Raw genomic sequence first — 19,668 nt, 5'->3', positions numbered from 1 at the left:
AGTAGAGTCACCAAAGGGCCATAGCAGAAAAACCCAATGTAGAGAGCACTGAGGGTTGAATAGCCCATTGTCTGTTTTGGAACAAGAGGGCTGTATTCCCAAGGAAACCAGAGTAAAAACTAGATTAGAACAAAGACTTAAAATTCAGAAAGGGCTCAAAAGTAGCTGAAAACTCACCCACATTTTTTATGCTTGGCATCATTTTGTATGTTTCCATTACAAAACAAAAATGTGGAGATGATATAAATTTATAAGGGAAGCACTTTGATATAAAAAAGACTTTGTTTTTTCAATTTCTCCTAAGCGTTTAGAATGCTTTGGGGGAAACAGAATATCCTTCATATTTTACAAACCTCTACAGTGAATTGAAGATTAATCAACCGTTTACGCATTCAATTTTGTTTGGGCCAAAGATATAAGTCATAGCAAATACATACTATTATTTTATACTTCTGTCTCTCTGCACAGTTTATTCAACAATTTCACAAATCACCATATGCAATCCTTACAGCAACACCGTGAGGTAAGTATGACTGGTCCATCATACGGATGAGAATACTGATCTCCGTGCAGAAGATATTTGATCTGGTGATCAGCACTCTTGGAGCAGCCTTAATGTGGTTGGGTGATTTCTGGCTTTCTGAGTCCCACTTTCTGGGTATATAGAACTTAGGAAACCCAGTTCCCTGGCCTCCTTTGCAGCTAGGGTGAGCTCGGTACCACCGATGAGATCTGCCCTTGCAAAATTGGGATTCACGTGTGAGCAACGAGAGGAAGGGCACTCCATACTGGTATGGACCTGATTTGCTTTTACTGGCCAGGATGGCAACCAGGGTATCCAGCATGGGGGCCAAGTCTTGTTGCAAGGCTGAGCCCCCAGCACATTGCAGCACTGCTACTGGCAGCAGCTGTAAGCAGGCAGATCTCCCACCACCACTGCAAACCACAGCACCTAGTGATTGTGAGGCAGGACAGGTGACAGCCCATACTCTTGAGCTATTTCTCTGGTGCAGTTTTGGACATTGCTCCTGAAAACGTAGCTATGTGCCTATCTCTTTGCCCCTCCCAAAAGGGCACTCTCCCATGAACTTCCCAATATCCTTTCAGCAGACTTCACTTCTGCTCAGATTCCATTCCTGTTGCTTGCAATTAAGGATTCTGATTAATTTACTGAGGTTGTGTGCAACATTGATCCTTATGGGGAAGTCTTCTCTGGACAAGGGGTGACCATAAGGCTGAGTCCTAAAGGATGTATAAGATCCAACCAAGCAAAACTATGGGGAAAGGGGAATGGCATTCTAGCAGTGCAAAGGTCCTGTGGTAGAAAAGAAAACCAGTGGGGCTGGGGAGAACTTAATGAAATGAGGCCAGGAGATGGGCAGAGGCCGGAGCACAAGGGTGTGTGGCAAGACATGTTCCACCTCTGGCCTTGCATATCAGAAAAAGAAGTCTTACAAAGCCAAAATAAGTATAGACATAAGCAACATACATTCAAAGTTTCACTCTGAGAAATTTCAGGGTAAGACTAATTACAGGATACAGGATAGGCTTCAAACATGGTAAGATAGTGGTCATCTTTCCCATACTGAAACAGTCCCAGGCCCTTCACCTGTCTAAGGAATATGCCAGCGATATTAGTCTAGCGGTGAACACAATGGAACTGAAGAAACTTGGATTTGAGCCCTGACACCAGTTACTTGATCTTAGGGAAGTCATTATTACCTGGGAAGGTTGCCCACATCCATAAAATACGGAAGAATCTGCTACCCTCCATATCTCACAGAATTATTGTAAGGTTCAAATGTGCCAAGAGATATGGGAGCTCTATATAATACTAGGTATTGTTGGTAGGGAGATATTGTGACGATGGTAACAGTGGTTATTATTGCTAGAGTAAGGTCTTCTGAACCATAAATAGGGATGTCAATATACTGCAGCTATCAATATTTCCAAATGGGTCCAGAAGAGAATACAGTATTTTTGAAGTAATTTGTCCTACGAAAAAAATGCTATGTGGGTGATGGATGTTAACTAAACTTACTGTGGTAATCATTTTGCAATATATGCATCCTTCAAATCATTAAGTTGTATACCTTAAAACTATATAGTATTATATGCCAATTACATCTTAATAAAACTGGTGAGAAAACTCAGCAATGGTCAACCTTTTAGCATGATACTCTATCCCTTTTTGGGCCTCCTCACTAAAAACTTATTTTCAATGAAAAGTCATTCAGAGAGCCACAATTAAAACAAACGGCCTGATAAGAGTAGCTGGATTTATTTATTTATTTATTTATTTATTTATTTATTTATTTATTTATTTTTAGCAGCTGGATTTAAGAGTTTACTATGTGTAAGATACTGTGTTAAGTGCTAATAAAATTTTTTTTAATAAAAATAGTTTTATCAATGCAAAGCACTTTGTGATTTATCTTTCTAATCCTAAACTATTTCAAGGTAAGGACATGAATTTTTTTGGTTCCCATGGTTTTGACCTCAAATGAACTCACAATCCAGAAGACGTAAAGGAATATATTACAAGGTGACACATTATTATAAAAGGTAGACCATCATTTTTAGGACAGAGAGCTTGCGTTTGTTATCTGCAGAAAGAAATAATTATTTTTAAGAAACAAATTTTGGGGGTGCACCTCGGTGGCCCAGTTAGTTAAGCATCTGCCTTTGGTTTGGGTCATGATCCTGGGGTCCTGGGATCAAGCCTCAAGCCATATGGCAGGTTCCCTGCTCAGCAGTGAGTCTGCTTGTCCTTCTCCCTCTGCCATTCGTGTTCTCTCTCTTTCTCTCTCTCTCTCTCTCTCTCTCAAATAAATTAATAAAACCTTTAAAAAAAAAAAGAAAACATTTATGACTACTTGAATGTGTGTATGATGTATGAGTCACCATATAAGAGCACAGACAATATAAAAATAAATACTTTTATTATAAAATCAAAATAAAATTAAATATAAAAATAAATATTTTTACTATACATATTGAAAATAAAAACAATGATTGCTAACATTTATAAGCACACTTAAGTGGTCCTAGACACTATGCTTAATGCTTCACACAGAGTGACTCAGTAGGTAGTAATGCCTGACCATGCAGATTGGAGTTGGGGTAAATATTACAGGAAATTGTAAGTTTTTTAAGGATGACTTGGCCATCACAATTAAAACAAGGTAACGTTTATCATCTTCACCTGCATCTAGCCATATTCTTTCCCAATTTGAATGTTAAGGGTAACTCAATAAATTACAGCGTGAATTCTCAGACACCCATCTGGTTTGGCTATCTACACAACCAAATCTGCACATGAAAATCCATCACATTCTGAAAAAAAGTAGTAATAACTTACATGACATTCCACAGCCCACCGCTGAAGGACATTCTAATGTTTTACAACTTTCCCAGTCAGACTGTGAGGAAAGCAATTTTGACCCGAAGTCAAAGAGGTGGGCATGAGTTTCCAGATAGCAAAATAATCTGTAAGTTAAAAGAGAACGTTGAGCCTTTTCTAGAAGTAGAAAAGGGTATTAAGAAATGACAGCACTAGTAAGACTTACTGTCAGAAAAAGAAGTACCTCCAAGAACTATTTAATCCATTAAACTGTTGCCCGACTATTCAAGTATATTCAGAACTTCATTTGATCATGCCCTAATCTTCCCTTACATTTTAATTAAGACTAGCTGGGCATATAAGTGAGTTTTGAGCATAATATCCTAGGGTGAATAAGACTGGAAAGAATAGAAATAGGTCCCTCACAGAAGGAAATGTGGGGAAAGGCAATCCTTGGGGATTCTTTGATCCTCCTCCAAGGGAGGGCACCAGCAAGGTGACTACAGTTGGTGGCATTCAGAAGTCATCTGGAAGCACTTTGCACTTCCTCGGAAGTGTGCCAGTTCATGGTGAAGGCAAGGATATGCTTTGTGGCATATCTCCTTCTCAATTGTAATCTGTAGTCTTATTTCTGCATCTTGGTATCATACCTTTAAAAAGCAAAAAAATCTAGTGTTACGTCTTGTCTCACACTTGACTTGTTATCTAGACTATCCATCCATATATTATATTTTGGCTAATTTGCATAGCACCTGTCATTCACCACCTTACATTCCTTTCCTTTGTGTTCTCTGTTTCCTCTGTCCCTCCCTCTCCCTTGTGCTCTGTAACTATGTGAACGCACGTGTATATAAAGTTACTAAACCATATGTATACACAAGCAACCTAAAACTGAATCTGATTCTAGTGTTTTAAAGTTAAGGAAACTCGGGTGCCTGGGTGGCCCAGCGGTTGGGTGTCTGCCTTCCTCTCTGGGCATATCCCCAGGTATAGGATCGAGTTCCACGTCGGGCTCTCCTCATGGAGCCTGCTTCTCCCTCTGCCTGTGTCCCTGCCTCTCTGTGTCTCTCATGAATAAATAAGATCTTTTTATTTTTTTATTTTTTTATAAGATCTTTTTAAAAATAAAGTTAAGGAAACTCAACATCAAGGACCAGGCCTGCAGACTACTGAACTGAAATATTTTTACTACTTTTGGTCTCTTAAATTTTCACAATTACGACTGTTTTCAAATTTTAAACATCCTGGGCAGCCCAGGTGGCTCAGCAGTTTAGTGCCACCTTCAGCCCAGGGCCTGATCCTGGAGACCCGGGATCAAGTCCCACATCAGGCTCCCTGCATGGAGCCTGCTTCTCTCTCTCCCTCTCTCTCTGTGTCTCTCATGAATAAATAAATAAAATCTTAAAAAAAAAATTTTTTTTTAAACATCCTTTAATTTTCCAGGATTTTTTTTTCCCCAAAGTTGTTATTTCCTACCATTACAGTACATCTCTAAGTCACAGGCTCCCCTATCTGCAAATCAACATCATCCATAGGCTATTTATCTCTAAAAACAACTTCAGCTCATATTTATTTTATTCATCAGTTAAGGTGGTAGAGCTGAGATATGATACTCAGAACCCAAGCTCTGCAATCTGCAGAGAAACGATTTTGCATCCATACAATTGCTTCCTGCCAGTGGACTGCCCTAGTACAGCCTTGGGAATTTAAATGACCGATTTACCCAGGGAAAGAAAGCTTATTTTTAGTAAGTGGAGGGAGGGGGGCTGGAAATGTTGACTTAATTTATTTTACTGCCTGTGAATCTACTTTGGAAAGGAGAAGCAGAGTTTGATTAATTAGATTAGCAAATTCAGTAAGTTGTTTATTCAGTTGGGTGAATCAATGTTTCCCTGAATTGACTTTAGCTTTATTTTATGCTTTCAAATCTATCCAGTAGGTAAGATGTTGAAAGCCCAAAGCCTTTCTATCCCACAGCTCTTTCGAGTATCTTTTCACATGTTAATTGGATCTCTTTGTGATTGGAGGCAGACAGATTTCACAGCCCCGCCCCCGCCCCTCCCCCCACGCCAGCATTGGCTAACACGTATAGATGCAGGAAAATTAGATAATAGAAAACTGACTACATCCCCATTTTTTATGCATCTCAGTTTGTAGCATTTCTCCTTTCGTGCTGACTCCAGTTTTAAATTTTATCTCCACCCAGGATTAAAACCGAAATGAAATAAGAAGCTGCTTCTCTATTAGTGACAGCACATTTTAAGATCATTAGGAAAGAATTATTAGAGTAAACTGCTTTATTTTGTTTTAAATAGTTGCTAAATTTCTCAAATATTTGCTAGTTTTCCTTCCTCTCTTAACGATCTTTCTTAGGAAGTTCCTTTCATCTGACTTGCTACACAAAAAAATCATTCCTCATTCATTTGTTACTGAGATTTACAGGAGTACAGCTGTTCAAACAAGTACTTGCCTATGAAAGCCTGAGAAAATTGGGAAAGATAATCAAATTAAAATTCCAGCTATACATTCTTTTAACAGCGCAGTTTTTATATTTTATATTTAAAACATATTAAAATAAAACGGATAAACCCTGCAGCACCACAGACTACATTTTTCCATTAACGACCTAGATGACATGTTCAAAAGGAGAAAAACATTAATTCAGCAACAAATCAAATGTGCCTTACTAGAAGAGTTTTTTTTTTTTTTTTAATTAACAAAAAAATTGAAGATCCAAGAGAATGGGAGCTGGAGATCCTAGCAGTTGGGGACCATTAGAGATTATTTGGCTCAAAGTGACAGTCAGAAAATATGAGTGCCGGTGACCTGGGCATGAGAGTGTTGAGTGGCTTCTGATAAACACCAGACACCACTGATTTTCAGCTGAAGGTAGAACTGGAAGTGCTTTTATTCAAAGGCTGCAAAAATCACCTTCTCCAAGGAAGTATCCATCTCTCTAGTTCTCTGAAAATGAAACAGATTATAGGATCAGTCTCCCTCCAACTAATGAGGCATATTCAACTGGCCTTGAAATTGGAAAGTAGAGAGAAAAATCAAAATTGGAGCGGTCACCCTTCTGAGTTTCTTCCCTTCCTCTCTCTAATGCATCTGTCCGCTGGCTGCGCTAGCAAAGGACAAGGTTCTTATGTCAGTTTGTATTAATTCTTTTGAATTACAACTGAAAATAATGTTCACCTCCATAGATAAGTACTGTGTTTCCTAGTGGATAGGAGAGCATCCTCTTCCCATAGCTGCTCAAGATCCCCACCTCCAGTCACTCACCAAGTCCTATTTAGATCCTACCTAACAAAAATCTTCCACTCCAGCCATTCTTCTGCATTCCCACAGCCCCGCCCCTTGTAGAGTTACAAATCATCTACCAACCCGATTAGGATTAGGGCAGGATCTGTCTGGTCTGTCTTCAAATTCAGCCCAAACCCTCTTCACACACAGGCTGCCCAATCTTTCTAGGTAGCAAATCTCTTTCTGGCATTAGAGTAAATCCTCAACACTCAGAGCTCCAAACACCAGCCGGCTGGGCACCAGATCCACCCTGCTCTCTGCTTCCACAGCACACCTCACGGTACAGCCAGGCTAAACCATTTTAATTTTCCCTGTATTTAACTTGTCCAAGCATTTCTCATGCTCCACTCCAATGCTGTCACAATCCGTACATATCTTCCTAGAATGCAAATTCCATTAAGACAAGGGCTGAGTCTACAGCATTCAATACTGAATTCCCTCCGGACACCAAATGCCCAGCCTAGGGCCCAGCACTTTGTGAGTGATCAAGATTTATTCTACTGAATAAATTAATTAATTAATGAGAAAGTTTTTACACTCAAACAGTCCTGGAAGTCTCCATGGTAAGTTTTTTCCTAGAAATGGGCTACAAAGAGGGCCTCTTTTTCAAATGTTTCCTAAAACTTAACCTCTAAGACTAGCACTCAGTAGGTGTTCCATAAATATTTGGTTTTGGATAAAAGAATGAACAGGGCCACAATGCCACTAAGTGTGTGACAAAGTGGTATTGTTTTTATTTCTTTTTTAGGTGGGCCCCATGTTAGGCCAGGAGCCCAATGCAGGGCTTGAACTCATGACTCTGAGATCAAGACCTGAGCTGAGATCAAGAGTCAGATGCTTAACTGACTGAGCTCCCCAGGTGCCCCCTGAAGCTGTTTTTATTAGAACTACTTGCCAGACACTGACTATGAGGCCAGAACATGTCAATCCAGTTATGCAGGTTATTCTGGGTCTAAGTAGTTGTCTTACCCCACCAAACAACCTAGATTGATGTAGATGGAACTGGAGGGTATTATGTTGAGTGAAGTAAGTCAATCGGAGAAGGACAATCATTATACGGTTTCACTCACACCAGGAATATAAGAAACGGTGAAAGGGATTATAGGGGAGAGGAGGGAAAATGAGTGGGAAACATCAGAGAGGGTGATAGAACATGAGAGACCCCTAACTCTGGGAAATGAACAAGGGGTAGTGGAAGGGGAGGTGGGCGTGAGGATGAGGGGACTGAGTGACAGGCACTGAGGGGAGCACATGACAGGATGAGCACTGGGTCTTATATGTTGGCATATCAAACTCATATATATATTTATATTTATATTTATATTTATATATTTATATATTTAAACCTAGATTGAGTATTTTAAATGTTTGTTGTGGTTCCTATGTTAATTATACCGCTGGTTGCTACTCTTTACTCCCAGGTAAAGCCAATTCAAAAAGGGCAGCACTAATAACAATGTTGGTCTTTCTCAGATTCCCAAGTCAAACTGCCAAAATGAGAAACACTTCAAGTTCATGTTTGTTTCTCTTAATTCTAAACAAACAAATAACCTTATCTTCAGGAGGAGCTCCTCACTTTCTAAAACGATTTCAATGTGGCAGCCAGTCACCATGCCCCACACTACATTTTCTGTAAGCTTCGCTGACTATTTGTTGGAGTGGATGAAATAGCTTCTCAGTCTTAAAAAAGGGTGGGGGGTGGGGGGCAGCCGGGGTGGCTCAGCAGTTTAGCGCCGCCTTCAGCCCTGGATGTGATCCTGGAGACCCGGGATCGAGTCCCACATCCGGCTCCCTGCATGGAGCCTGCTTCTCCCTCTGCCTGTGTCTCTGCCTCTGTGTGTGTGTGTGTGTGTCTCTCATGAATTAATAAATAAAATCTTAAAAAAGAAAAAGAAATCGCTTCTCTGGCCAATTATGGTCCCCATTTATTACTATTCACCTCAGGCAAGAACCCAGATCTGGGTGTAGATGTTTACTATAAAAAGAGTGGTAGTAATGGGGCACCTGGGTGGCTCAGTTGATTCTTGGTTTCAGCTCAGGTCATGGTCTCAGTGTCTTGGGATTGAGCCCTGCATCAGGCTCAGTACTCAATGGGGAGTCTGCTTGTCCGTTTGCCCCTCCCCTGCTCATGCTATTTCTCTCTCTCTCTCAAATACATAGATAAAATCTTAAAAAAAAAAAAAAGTGGTAGTCAGAACCTGCTTTCACCCATTCAAAAGCACCCAGTACATGCAAGAGGAAATCCAAAGGACTTTACACAGAGGCTTCAAAACCCGTCTAGAGTATCTACACATCTCCATCTCATCATCACCAGTGATTCCTGGCATCCTAGACGCCCGCACGCTACTCAGAGATCTGCACACCTTCCTATGTGCTTTGCATAGGCATTTCCTCTGCTCGCAATGTTGCCATTCCAATCTCATTCCTCACCCTGTCCTTGGACCTGGCATATTCTCCTCAGGCCCAGGCAAAATCAATTATTCCTTGGCCCTTTCTTTCCTTACCTCTTTCAGGCCACTTAACACATTAGATATTGCAATTACTACTCATGCATCTGTCTGCCTACCAACCTGAGAGCTGCTTATAAGCGGATAACCACTTCTCACTCATATTTTTATCGCAGTGTATATAAAATAATAACTAGCATATGAGAGTCAATGAATTTAATGAACTTAATGAAGGAATCTGTTTCATCCCTGCCAACGACTGAACCCGTGTAATAAAATTACCAGAATATGACCGTAAGTCCACCCATCATGATTCTATGCATCATAAACATCAATAGAAAACCAAAAATGTAAATAGTATGGTTTACTTGCTATGTAGACTTAGGATAAATTATAAGACTAATTAATAGCAAGGCAATGGCTCAGCCTCTGACAATATAACCTTGAATCATTGTTCCAACTTGGCCAGGAGTTGGAAACAATTTGAAAGGGAATGTTTAGAGATTCTAAAGGACACTAGCTATCTGGCCCTTTTAATATTTGCTCGGCAACTATTTGCTGAATACCAGCAACATGCCTGGCTGGCTTTGGCAGTAAAAGGACCATTGAGCTGTTTAGAAAAAGACCTCTGACCTAATTTAAGAGCTTTTCAGTCTGGTATATGAACTAAGGTGATGATAAGGCATGACATATAGAGGTCACATGAGTATAAACACGGGATTATTGGAACTTACAGGAGGATGAAGTCAAGTTTGTTGTTTTGTGGCCTTTTGTTACATATTGCTAGTAGGGTGGTACATGTGCTCTAAGATGACAGTTTGGGCTCCTTTTAGGCCAAGACTTACAAACTCTTGTTTTGCAGCAGTACTCTCAAACAGCAGTCAGGAGCTGAGGAGTGAGGGGCCCCTTCCTCCCAGGAGGAGAAAGGAGGGCAGGGAGGTCTTTACACTCTTCTGGGTTTTCCTCCTGTGCTGGTGGTTTATCACTAGGAAATCATAGGGGAAAATAGTTTAAATCCCAGAAGACTCAAGATGAAGCTCCAACCCAAAACTTATCTCCTCCCAGGAGATGTCTAATGAAGACTGGCTCTTGCACTCCCAGAGCCCATATTTAAGTACATATGGGAGCTCCCTGAGCATACATCAATAGGATATAGTCCTTGCCTTCAAGGATATCTCTGTTCTCACTCACAGAGCCAAAGTAGCTGTAAATGTTTATTTGTTTTCACTGCATTTATTATTGTAAATCTTCATGTTCAGTGGATGTTCAAAGCTAAAAAAAAAAAAAAAAAGTAAGGGGCAGCCTGGGTGCCTCAGCGGTTTAGCACCACCTTCCGCCCAGAGCGTGAGTCTGGAGACCTGGGATCGAGTCCTGAGTTGGGCTCCCTGCATGGAGCCTGCTTCTCCCTCTGCCTGTGTCTCTGCCTCTCTCTCTCTTTCTTTCTGTGTCTTCCATGAGTGAATAAATAAAATCTTTAAAGAAAATAAAAAAGTAAGAAAGAAAAGAAAAAAACTAAGCCATGAATTTCTCTGGTCCCATTTCTCACCAATGGGACCAATCCAACATCCCCAGGAAACACACTCTCAGACTCAAGTTCTCTCTATATAAAGTGTGACCTGTATTGCATGGGCATGAAATCTAGATATGTCCAGATCTCCTACTGTCTCAAACAACCTCAAAGGTCACCTTTCTCTGGGGACCACACAAATTGTGCCCAAAGTCAAGTATATTCAAAATGACTTTTGGTAATTCAGAACAAAGGACTCATAGCCAAGAGCAGGGATGAATCCACCATTTGAAATTATATGAAAAAAATCTTATGTGCATGAGAATGTATGGGTTTCTTCTTGGGGTGAAGATCCATTGCTTTCAAAACGTTCTCATGAAGGGCCAGTGAGAAGCCACCTGTATGCCTCAGTCGGTTAAGCATCTGTCTTCAACTCAGGTCATGATCCTGAGGTCCTGGGATGGAGCCCCAGCTTGGGCTCCCTGCTCTGCAGGGAGCCTGCTTCTCCCTCACCCTCCCTCCCTGCTGTTGTGCTCACTCTCTCTCGCTCTCAAACAAATAAATAAAATCTTTTTAAAAAATAAATAAATAAATAAATAAAAGGCTGGTGAGACAGATAGACAAGACAGACACACATACACACTCCTAAATAAATGAAATCCTGCTAGTTTCAGTGAAGAAAACATTTTATTATACAAACATGGAACAATTTTCATTTGTCTCATGAAAGGTGTCAAACTCTTTTCCTATGCTTTTTCATCGAAAATGTGATTCAAAGATCCACATTAGCAGGTGAGTGCCAGAGCACAAAGATCCCATGAGAAGAGGCAGCAAAGAAATGGAGAAAAAACACCCAAGTAATACATGCTTGAAAAACTTGAAGCATGAAAAGATTAAAAAAAAAAAAAAAAAAAAGTAGGTCCCCATGACTTGACATTCAGAAATAAGCAGCAACATTTCATTCCTCCTGGCTCCACAACCCCCTGCAGTAGTCATTTCACCACTATCCTACAAAAGGGTGTTTCAGTGTTTCTGAAACACTACAACGTGGCTACAGAACAACACAAAGCACCTGCCATATAACCTCTCAGAACTAACACTGGGAAACAATATTAAGAACAAAATACCTACATTTCATTCCAAAAACTAACTAGAGCGGGACATGTGAGTGCCTCACTGCTTGAGCATCTATCTGCCTTGAGCTCAGGTCAGGATCCCAGGAGTCCCACATCGGGCTCCCTGCATGGAGCCTGCTTCTCCCTCTACCTATGTCTCTGCCTCTCTCTTTCTCTCTGTCTTTCATGAATAAATGAATAAAATCTTAAAAAAAACTAACTAGGGTAATTTGTAATTTGTCCCTAACAATAAAGTGGTATGACGATCTGTGGAAAGGAGTGTTTTTATTTTTAAAATAAATTAAATATATGAGACTAAAATAGGTTTTTACCTACAACACAATTTATAAGCCATAGGGTGTCTCAAAATGGGACTATGTATGTGAAGACCCCCTTTTAAATCTGATCCTGCATTTTGATCTGACAAAACCAGGGCTGATGTATTTCCTTCTGTCGTTAGAGTTTATAGACATCCTTTGCTGAATGAATCCAGAAGGAAATGTCTCTGCTGGTTCTGTTATTCGCCATTGTCCTTTTTTACCTGTGGTGTGAAGATTCAGCCCTCTTTGATCCTGAACACCAAGCAACTTTCATTTCTTCACACTCCCCAGTCTCCTCTCAGCAGCTCCATGTGGAGATCTCTGGGTAGCTTCAGGCATATCCAACTTCTCTCTGATTATTTATGTTGGTGACAAACTCTTTCTCACCAACTGTCTAGGATCACTCAAAGACACATGATTTGTAAAAGCATTCCATTTCCCAACTGATAATTTGGAAAGTCGAGAGCTCCCAGCTTCAGCTGGCCCAGTGTTAGCACATCGTTGAGCAGAACTCAATTCTTACATTTTATCCAACTTTGTCTGTAACATCCATATGCTCGCCTCACTTCCACATGAGTTCTCAAGTCCAAAAAACATTAATAACAGCAACTATCCTGTTGCTTTTTTCAAATCCTAAGCAATTACATCACAGAATGCACACAAACCCAGATCTGGCATTTGTTACCAGTATGACCTTCAAGCCAAACTTTCTTATCCTCACCGATTCTCACTTTCCTCATCTATAAAATGGGGAGAATACCACCTTCCTCACCACACTGCAATTAAATAGAATAACGTGTGTGAAAGGCTTGGCAGAGACACTGTCCCAAAGCCAGTGCTCAGAGCTGTCAAGAACTTATTTATTCTGAAAGCAGAGAGTCTTAATTATCTCAAGATAAGAGCAAAACTGTTGTGCATTTTTTTTTTTAGGGAAATGTAAATGATTTACATTTGAAGCACAAGCAGACATTCCTGTTCAAAAAATGTCAAGGTCAGGGCTCCTGGCTGGCACAGACGGTAGAGCAGGTGACTCTTGATCTTGGGATTGTCTGTTTGCACCCCACGTTAGGTGTACAGATTATTGAACATACAAAAAAAAATTTTTTTAATAAATAAATAAATGTCAAGGTCCTCCTGTGACAAGCCCCTGGTCTGGAAGGACACTGAACTCTTCTGTCTCATTCCTTGTCCCAATTTGTTTTTTTCTTCCCTCTCTCTGCAAATGAAAATAGCACGGGGGAGACTCTGCAAGCAGGATAGCAGGGCAATGACAACTGATAAGGACCCTGGATGAAGTCCTAGGGCAAACTGGTTGCAGCGCCTAACCCCTTAAAAAGACTGATTAAAGATTTAAATGGGGGCAGCCATGTGGGAGACACACATGTGGTTTTAAAATATCTGAATTCCATTGTGCTGTTCTTGGTAAAATCCGTACCGACCAAGGGAGCTGACACTTTCAATAGAACACATGGGCCTCCATTGTATTTAAGACCCCTCCAGGTATTTTAAGCACTGGGCTTAAAATAAAAAATAAAACAAAGGCCCACTATCTGTCCACGCTCCATCTTGCCAAAAAGAAGAAAATAGATTGTTGTGTGTGTGTTCTTTTTAAAAAAAATAGGTCTGTTGTAGGATGATTGTGGATTTACGTAGCCCATTCGGCAGGATTTTCCCACTAAGCTACAAAGCAAAAGATTTATTTTGTCATTGTCCAACACAAACAATTGAAGAAACTCAGCCTAGTGCAAAAATCCCCAGGAGAAACAATCTGCAATTTAATTAGTGAATAATGGAAGCAATTTAAATACAATTCCAGGCATTTTTAAAAGTAATATTTGAATAGACATCTGCTACATCTAGTAAGTGTTTAGGCAAAGCACAATAATCCCTGATCTGATGAGATGCCCAAGGTTATGAACAAGACTGTCTATTGTTAGAGCAAGACCCATATTTTAAAACAAATGCCACAAATCCACCTTCTCAACACCTACCCCAGCCCCACGAAATAAAGAGATAGGGCAGATAGATGAAGAAAATATCAGTAACAGTCTTTTGAAGGGCAGAGTAATGGAAAAAGAAAGGATTTCAGGGTCAGAGCACTGAGCTGGAATTCTGACTCCATCATTACCTCTCTCCTCGTGCCAGCTCAATTTCTTCAATTATAAAATGGGAATACTAATGTCTACCTCTCATGAGTTCTGAGCATTAAATGAGAATATTTATAGCAAAACCAGATAAGTGTTGGGTGAAGATGGAGAAATGTTAATATGGAGAATACAAATCAAAATAGTGATATGTCACTACTGCACTTTCTACCATTAGAATTTTACTGTTTCAGCTTCATGGATTTATGTGTATAGACAAAATATTTTCATATGCAGAGTTTCAATTCCTTGACATGAAAGAGACCTGCAGATGGATAGTGGTGATGGTCAACAATGATAAAATGTACTTAATATAACTGAAGTAGGGGGCAGCCTGGGTGGCTCAGTGGTTTAGCGCCGCCTTCAGCCCAGGGTGTGATCCTGGAGACCTGGGATCGAGTCCCACATCAGGCTGCTTCTCTTTCTCTCTGTGTGTGTGTCTCTCATGAATAAATAAAATCTTTAAAAAAAAATAACTGAACTAAGGGACCACTGGGTAGCTCAGTGGTTGAGTGTCTGCCTCCAGCTCAGAGCATGATCCCAGGGTCCTGGGATCGAATTCCACCTAAGGCCACCATGAGGATCCTGCTTCTCCCTCTGCCTATGTCTCTGCCTCTCTGTCTCTCATGAATAAATAAATAAAATATTTAAAATATATATATATATAAGTGAACCATATACACTACAAATGGTTAAGATGGTAAACTTTATATTATATGTGTTTTGCAACAACTTTTAAAAATTATTTTAATAAAATTTTGACCATTCTCTGGTGGCAGAAGGGAAACCCCTTCCTTTTCCTCCCTATGTTGGTCAGTGGAAGAAGCCAAGAATGGGGGCCGAGGGAGTATACTGTGAGTATATTGCAAAGGCATGTACAAATTCTAGGACCTCAGCCAAACTTTCGGAAAGGGCCTTTTTTTTTTTAACCTTTTGCTAATTGCAAACAAAATAAATTTCAAAATGAAGGTACCCATACATTGGCCCTCAAGCCCGCAAACTCCTCTGTTTTGTACACTTTCAGGACCACAAGTGATATTTGTATTTATTGAGGGGTAATGAATATGAACACTCGAAATTATTCAACAGTTTTGATTTGAAAATGTTCAACGGACTCCCAACATTGGTGGGAGTTGGTGAAGCATCTGCCTTCGGCTCAAGTCATGATCCCAGAGTCCTGGGATCTAGTCCCACAACGGGCTCCCCACAGGGAGCCTGCTTCTGCCTCTCTCTGTGTCTCTCTCATGAATATAAATAAAATCTTAAAAATAGTAATAATAAAAGAAAAAGAACACACAAAAGAAGAAGCAGCCACATTTTCACTCATGTAGTTATGGAGATGGTGGATGTTCCTGGATGTTCCTGGATACACCTAGTGATGAGCTAGAGAAATCCACATATGATTACAAGCCCAGACGCAGAAGTGACTAGGACCAGTAGAAAGGAGACTGAAATGAATCCCCAGTGCTCCCCGCTCTGTTACCAACTGAGTTACCCCGTAGAAATCACCAAAACCTTCTAGGCCTCGGTCTTCACATTCGGGAGGACTGGCTGACAGTGAAGTTCCGTCTTGGTTCTAGCCGTCTGTGACTCATTGCTCTATTCTCGGCTTTGTTGGGAGGCCTAACCACACAATATATGAACCCATCTGCCATAGACTGAATGTGTGCTCTTGAATTCCTGGAGTCAAAACCTAATCCACAACGGGATGGCTTTTGGAAGTGGGGCCTCGGCTGTACCCTCATCAGGATTAATGTCTTTATAAAAGGGATCCCAGGGAGTTCCTTCCTGCTTCCACCTTCAACGGTACAAGGACAGATCGAGAAGACAGCTGTCCATGAACCAGGAAGCAGCCCTCACCAGACATGAATCTGCTGATGCCTTGATCTTGGACTTCACAGTCTCATAACTGAGAAGTAAATTTCTGTTGCGTATACCACGTGGTCTTCAGTTTTTTGTTATTGTAACCTGAGACACCATCCCCAATGCATTGGAGGAAAAGAAAGAACATGAGAAACAACTATACACAAAAGGATGCCAGGGAGATAGCAAATAAGAACCTCCATGACCGAGGCTGGGCCCCCACAGCTCCAACAGATACCACGAGAAAGCACATGGTGATAAAGGCAGACAGCCCAGGTCCACCTGGTGGACCACAGACTCCGCCTCCAACTGCAAGTGCAAGATGCCAACTACTCCTGTCGCCAGGGGCTATCCCAGCAGTCAGTGGGAAACCTCACCAGCCCCAAGAGCCTGGGTCAGAACTACCACTTAGCCACAAAAACTCTGCACACTGTCTCCCCTCTGGGATCAGAGATTACAGTGGCACTAACTCAAAGTGATCAGGAGAGGAGAGGCCATGTACTTCAAGGTCTGAATTACAAAATGATTTCTCAGGAATCCACACTTCTTCGCATATACCAAGTTTTAAACCAAGATGCTGAATAACGCTGGAAAGGAATTATTTTGATTCAGTCCAAAATGGGACACTCCATACTACTGAAGAAGACTATGCAATCCTTTACAACATGACAACTGAGACACTTGAAATTTGATACTAAGCTGAAAGGCTCTTTTTTTTTTTTTTTAAGCTTTAATTTATTTATTCATGGGAGACACAGAGACACAGAGACACAGGCAGAGGGAAAAACACGTTCTGTGCAGGGAGCCCAACGTGGGACTCGATCCCAGGACCCAGGGATCACTCTCTGGGCCAAAGGCAGAAGCTCAACTGCTGAGCCACCCAGGTGCCTGAGAAAGTGTCTTTAATCTTTAACTCTACGGGGGGCTTTCTGATATTATATTTCCTTTACATTACATTTCAAACTCAAAATCAGTAGTAAAGACGCTGATTTAAGTTGAGTAGAACCCACACCTGTGTCTGCATGATCATAAATTTGCAAATTGGTGAAATCATCCTTTATAAAAATTCCAAAATTTCAGGTGAAATGAAATAATAGTAAAATGCCTCCTAGTTTCCTATAAATACCTGTTAAAACACCCCAGCAGGGGGGAAATCTCATCATAGGGGGCAAAGACATGGTCATAGAGAGCCAAGACATGATCAGGAAGCCGGCATAATCATAATCTGGAGACACCTCCACCCTCCCACAGATTGTGGCTAGATTTAGAAAGACCATTTTGCAACCTGCCTCCTGAGCTATGAGGTGGGCAGTGAAAGCAAGGGGTCTCACCTTCACAGGTGGCACCGGAGCAAGAAACCACATCACCCTGACAAAATGCACAGCCTGCCAGGTCGGTGACCCACATTCGCATTCTATGGGTCTTCCTTTCTACACCTAATAATACTATTAGAAACGCTCTAACAGATTGTTTTCAGAGCTCAAGAACCTACTTCTTGCAAGGAGAGCTGCACAAGAGAGAAAAATGCTAGATAAAGGCAAAAGAGCAATCTTATTTCAAACTAAAACATGATGCTGGGAAGTGGATGGCAGAGGCAAGATGAGAAGCCCAGGAAAAAGCCTTCCTTGAACACTCTTTTTATCTTAGTAGGCCTCAAGAATATTTTGGCTTGGTGCCCAATTTTCAAAGCTGCAATGTCCCTACAAAGTACTCCACCCCACTTCTCCACATGACCTAAGCCTGGAAAGAAATGAACATCCCTGCACTGCTTATAGGAAAGAGAATGAATCCCACACACAGAAAGAGACATAGCAGTTACTAAACACATTGCTAGACATCATCAGCTGAGCTCATCACAATGCAAATCAAACTGCCCTGCAGTATCCGAAAAGAAAGAGGGACTCTGCCAGAGTCCACAGAAAACTGCGAGGGAATTGGGGAATCCACAGCAAGCCAGGAAAGTGCCTGAGTTCCAAGCAGAACAGGGGACAAGATCTGCAGCAAGATGTGGAAGGAGCAAGGAAAGCCTTTGCCGCCACCACCACTCCACGGGGCTCCAAATCCTAGGTCAGGTCCTTCAGAGAGGTTTCCTTCTTGCAAAGACTACTGGGAGGAGAATTCAGACCTAGCTAGGGGCACCCAAGTGGCTCAGTCAGTTGAGCATCCTTGTTTTGGCTCAGGTCATGATCTTGCAGTTGTGGGATCAAGCGCCGCATGGGGCTCCATTCTAAGAATAGAGTCTGCTTCAGATTCTTTCTCCTGCTCCCTCATCTTCCTCCTCTGTTCTGCCAAGTTCACACTCACACTCTCTCTCAAATAAATAAAATGTTAAAAAAAAAAACACAGGATTCAGACTTAGCTAAACCTTGACTTTTAAGATCTCAAAAATCCTGATGGGAATAGGTTTCAAAGTGCCATGAGATAGGAACTCAATAATACCCCTTTGTAGAAAACTTGGTCCTAGGAAGACTTAGAGACACCAGCAGTTTAATATTACAAAGATTTCCTCCAAAATGAAGGCTGTTGGCAGCCCATGACTGTCAGGATTAGTTGTGTCAACTCTGCACATTCGTGTAAACCCTGGAGAAATGCTTCTCATCCAAGACGGGATATGGACCATGGGGTTCCAAAAACTATTCCATGGAGATATCTGCTGTGCTTGAGCAGTTGCTTGCAAGCAGTCAAAGGCAGAGACATAGAGGTCTGGAAAGAAGAGATGGAAGCCCCATTTTTATGTGCTGATGGAAGAAAGACTATCAGCAAAGCCTCCCAGAGAGGATTCTGTGGATGTCCTACCTAATCAATTCAGACTTCAGGCGCACTATTAAAGTGCTTCTTGATCTCTGGAGAGATGCCAGACTACTTTAGCAATGTGAGGAAGGCTATGGATCTGCCTCTCCCCCAGAAAAAGCTCTACACCCACGTAACTGCACACGGCTTCCTGGGGCTCATGTCACTCAAACCTGTGTACACAAAGCTAAACGGTTATGCTAAACGGTTATGTACTATGTGGTTGTTTGGCTAGAGCTACAGGTTAAGCTAATAACACTGCAGGTAAGTTGGGATGTTCCTTTGAGAGAAATGAGTATTTCTTTCCATCAGTTGTCCTGGGAAAGGGTAGATCCCAAAGGAGGAAATAAAGGCAGAAAAGACCCAGGCTGAGAAAGAAACTCACCTTTTCTCCCTAATTCTAGTGGGATGTTGGCCTGAACTCTCAGGAATCTAGATTCACATCCAGGTACCCATGAATGGTGAGGAGTGCTGACTTCCTCCTACCACCTGGGGACACTCAACCTAAATGTAAAACCTTGCTGATGACCTGGGCCCATGGGTCCCCAAAATAATCCTATCTCACAACTTTTTGCAAAGTTATTCTCTGTGCCATGATCCTCTCCCATTACCCTAAACTTTTAAAAAGTCATGGTAGGGATCCCTGGGTGGCGCAGCAGTTTGGCACCTGCCTTTGGCCCGGGGCGCGATCCTGGAGACCCGGGATCGAATCCCACGTCGGGCTCCCTGCATGGAGCCTGCTTCTCCCTCTGCCTGTGTCTCTGCCTCTCTGTCTCTCTCTGTGTGACTATCATGAATAAATAAATAAAATCTTTTAAAAAATAAAAATAAAAAAA

General features: G+C 41.4%; 1 protein-coding gene across 9 annotated transcripts in view; it reads right to left on the bottom strand.

Annotated features, from left to right (window-relative positions):
• The window catches only part of LOC118349920 (uncharacterized), a 586,341-nt gene that overhangs the window by 515,124 nt on the left and 51,549 nt on the right, over nucleotides 1-19,668 (bottom strand). For all 9 annotated transcript variants that reach the window (XR_007408488.1, XR_007408490.1, XR_007408489.1 and 6 more), the window contains exon 3: nucleotides 3,362-3,489. Coding sequence is in view for 6 of the 9 variants with exons in the window: in XM_049106055.1 (XP_048962012.1) it covers nucleotides 3,362-3,489 (128 nt within the window). In the remaining 3 variants the exon portion in view is untranslated. The remainder of the gene's footprint in view (nucleotides 1-3,361; nucleotides 3,490-19,668) is intronic.

Source organism: Canis lupus, chromosome 35, assembly GCF_003254725.2.
Source record: "Canis lupus dingo isolate Sandy chromosome 35, ASM325472v2, whole genome shotgun sequence".
In the NCBI taxonomy this organism is placed as follows: Eukaryota; Metazoa; Chordata; class Mammalia; order Carnivora; family Canidae; genus Canis; species Canis lupus.
This window is presented reverse-complemented; position numbering and strand designations above follow the sequence as displayed.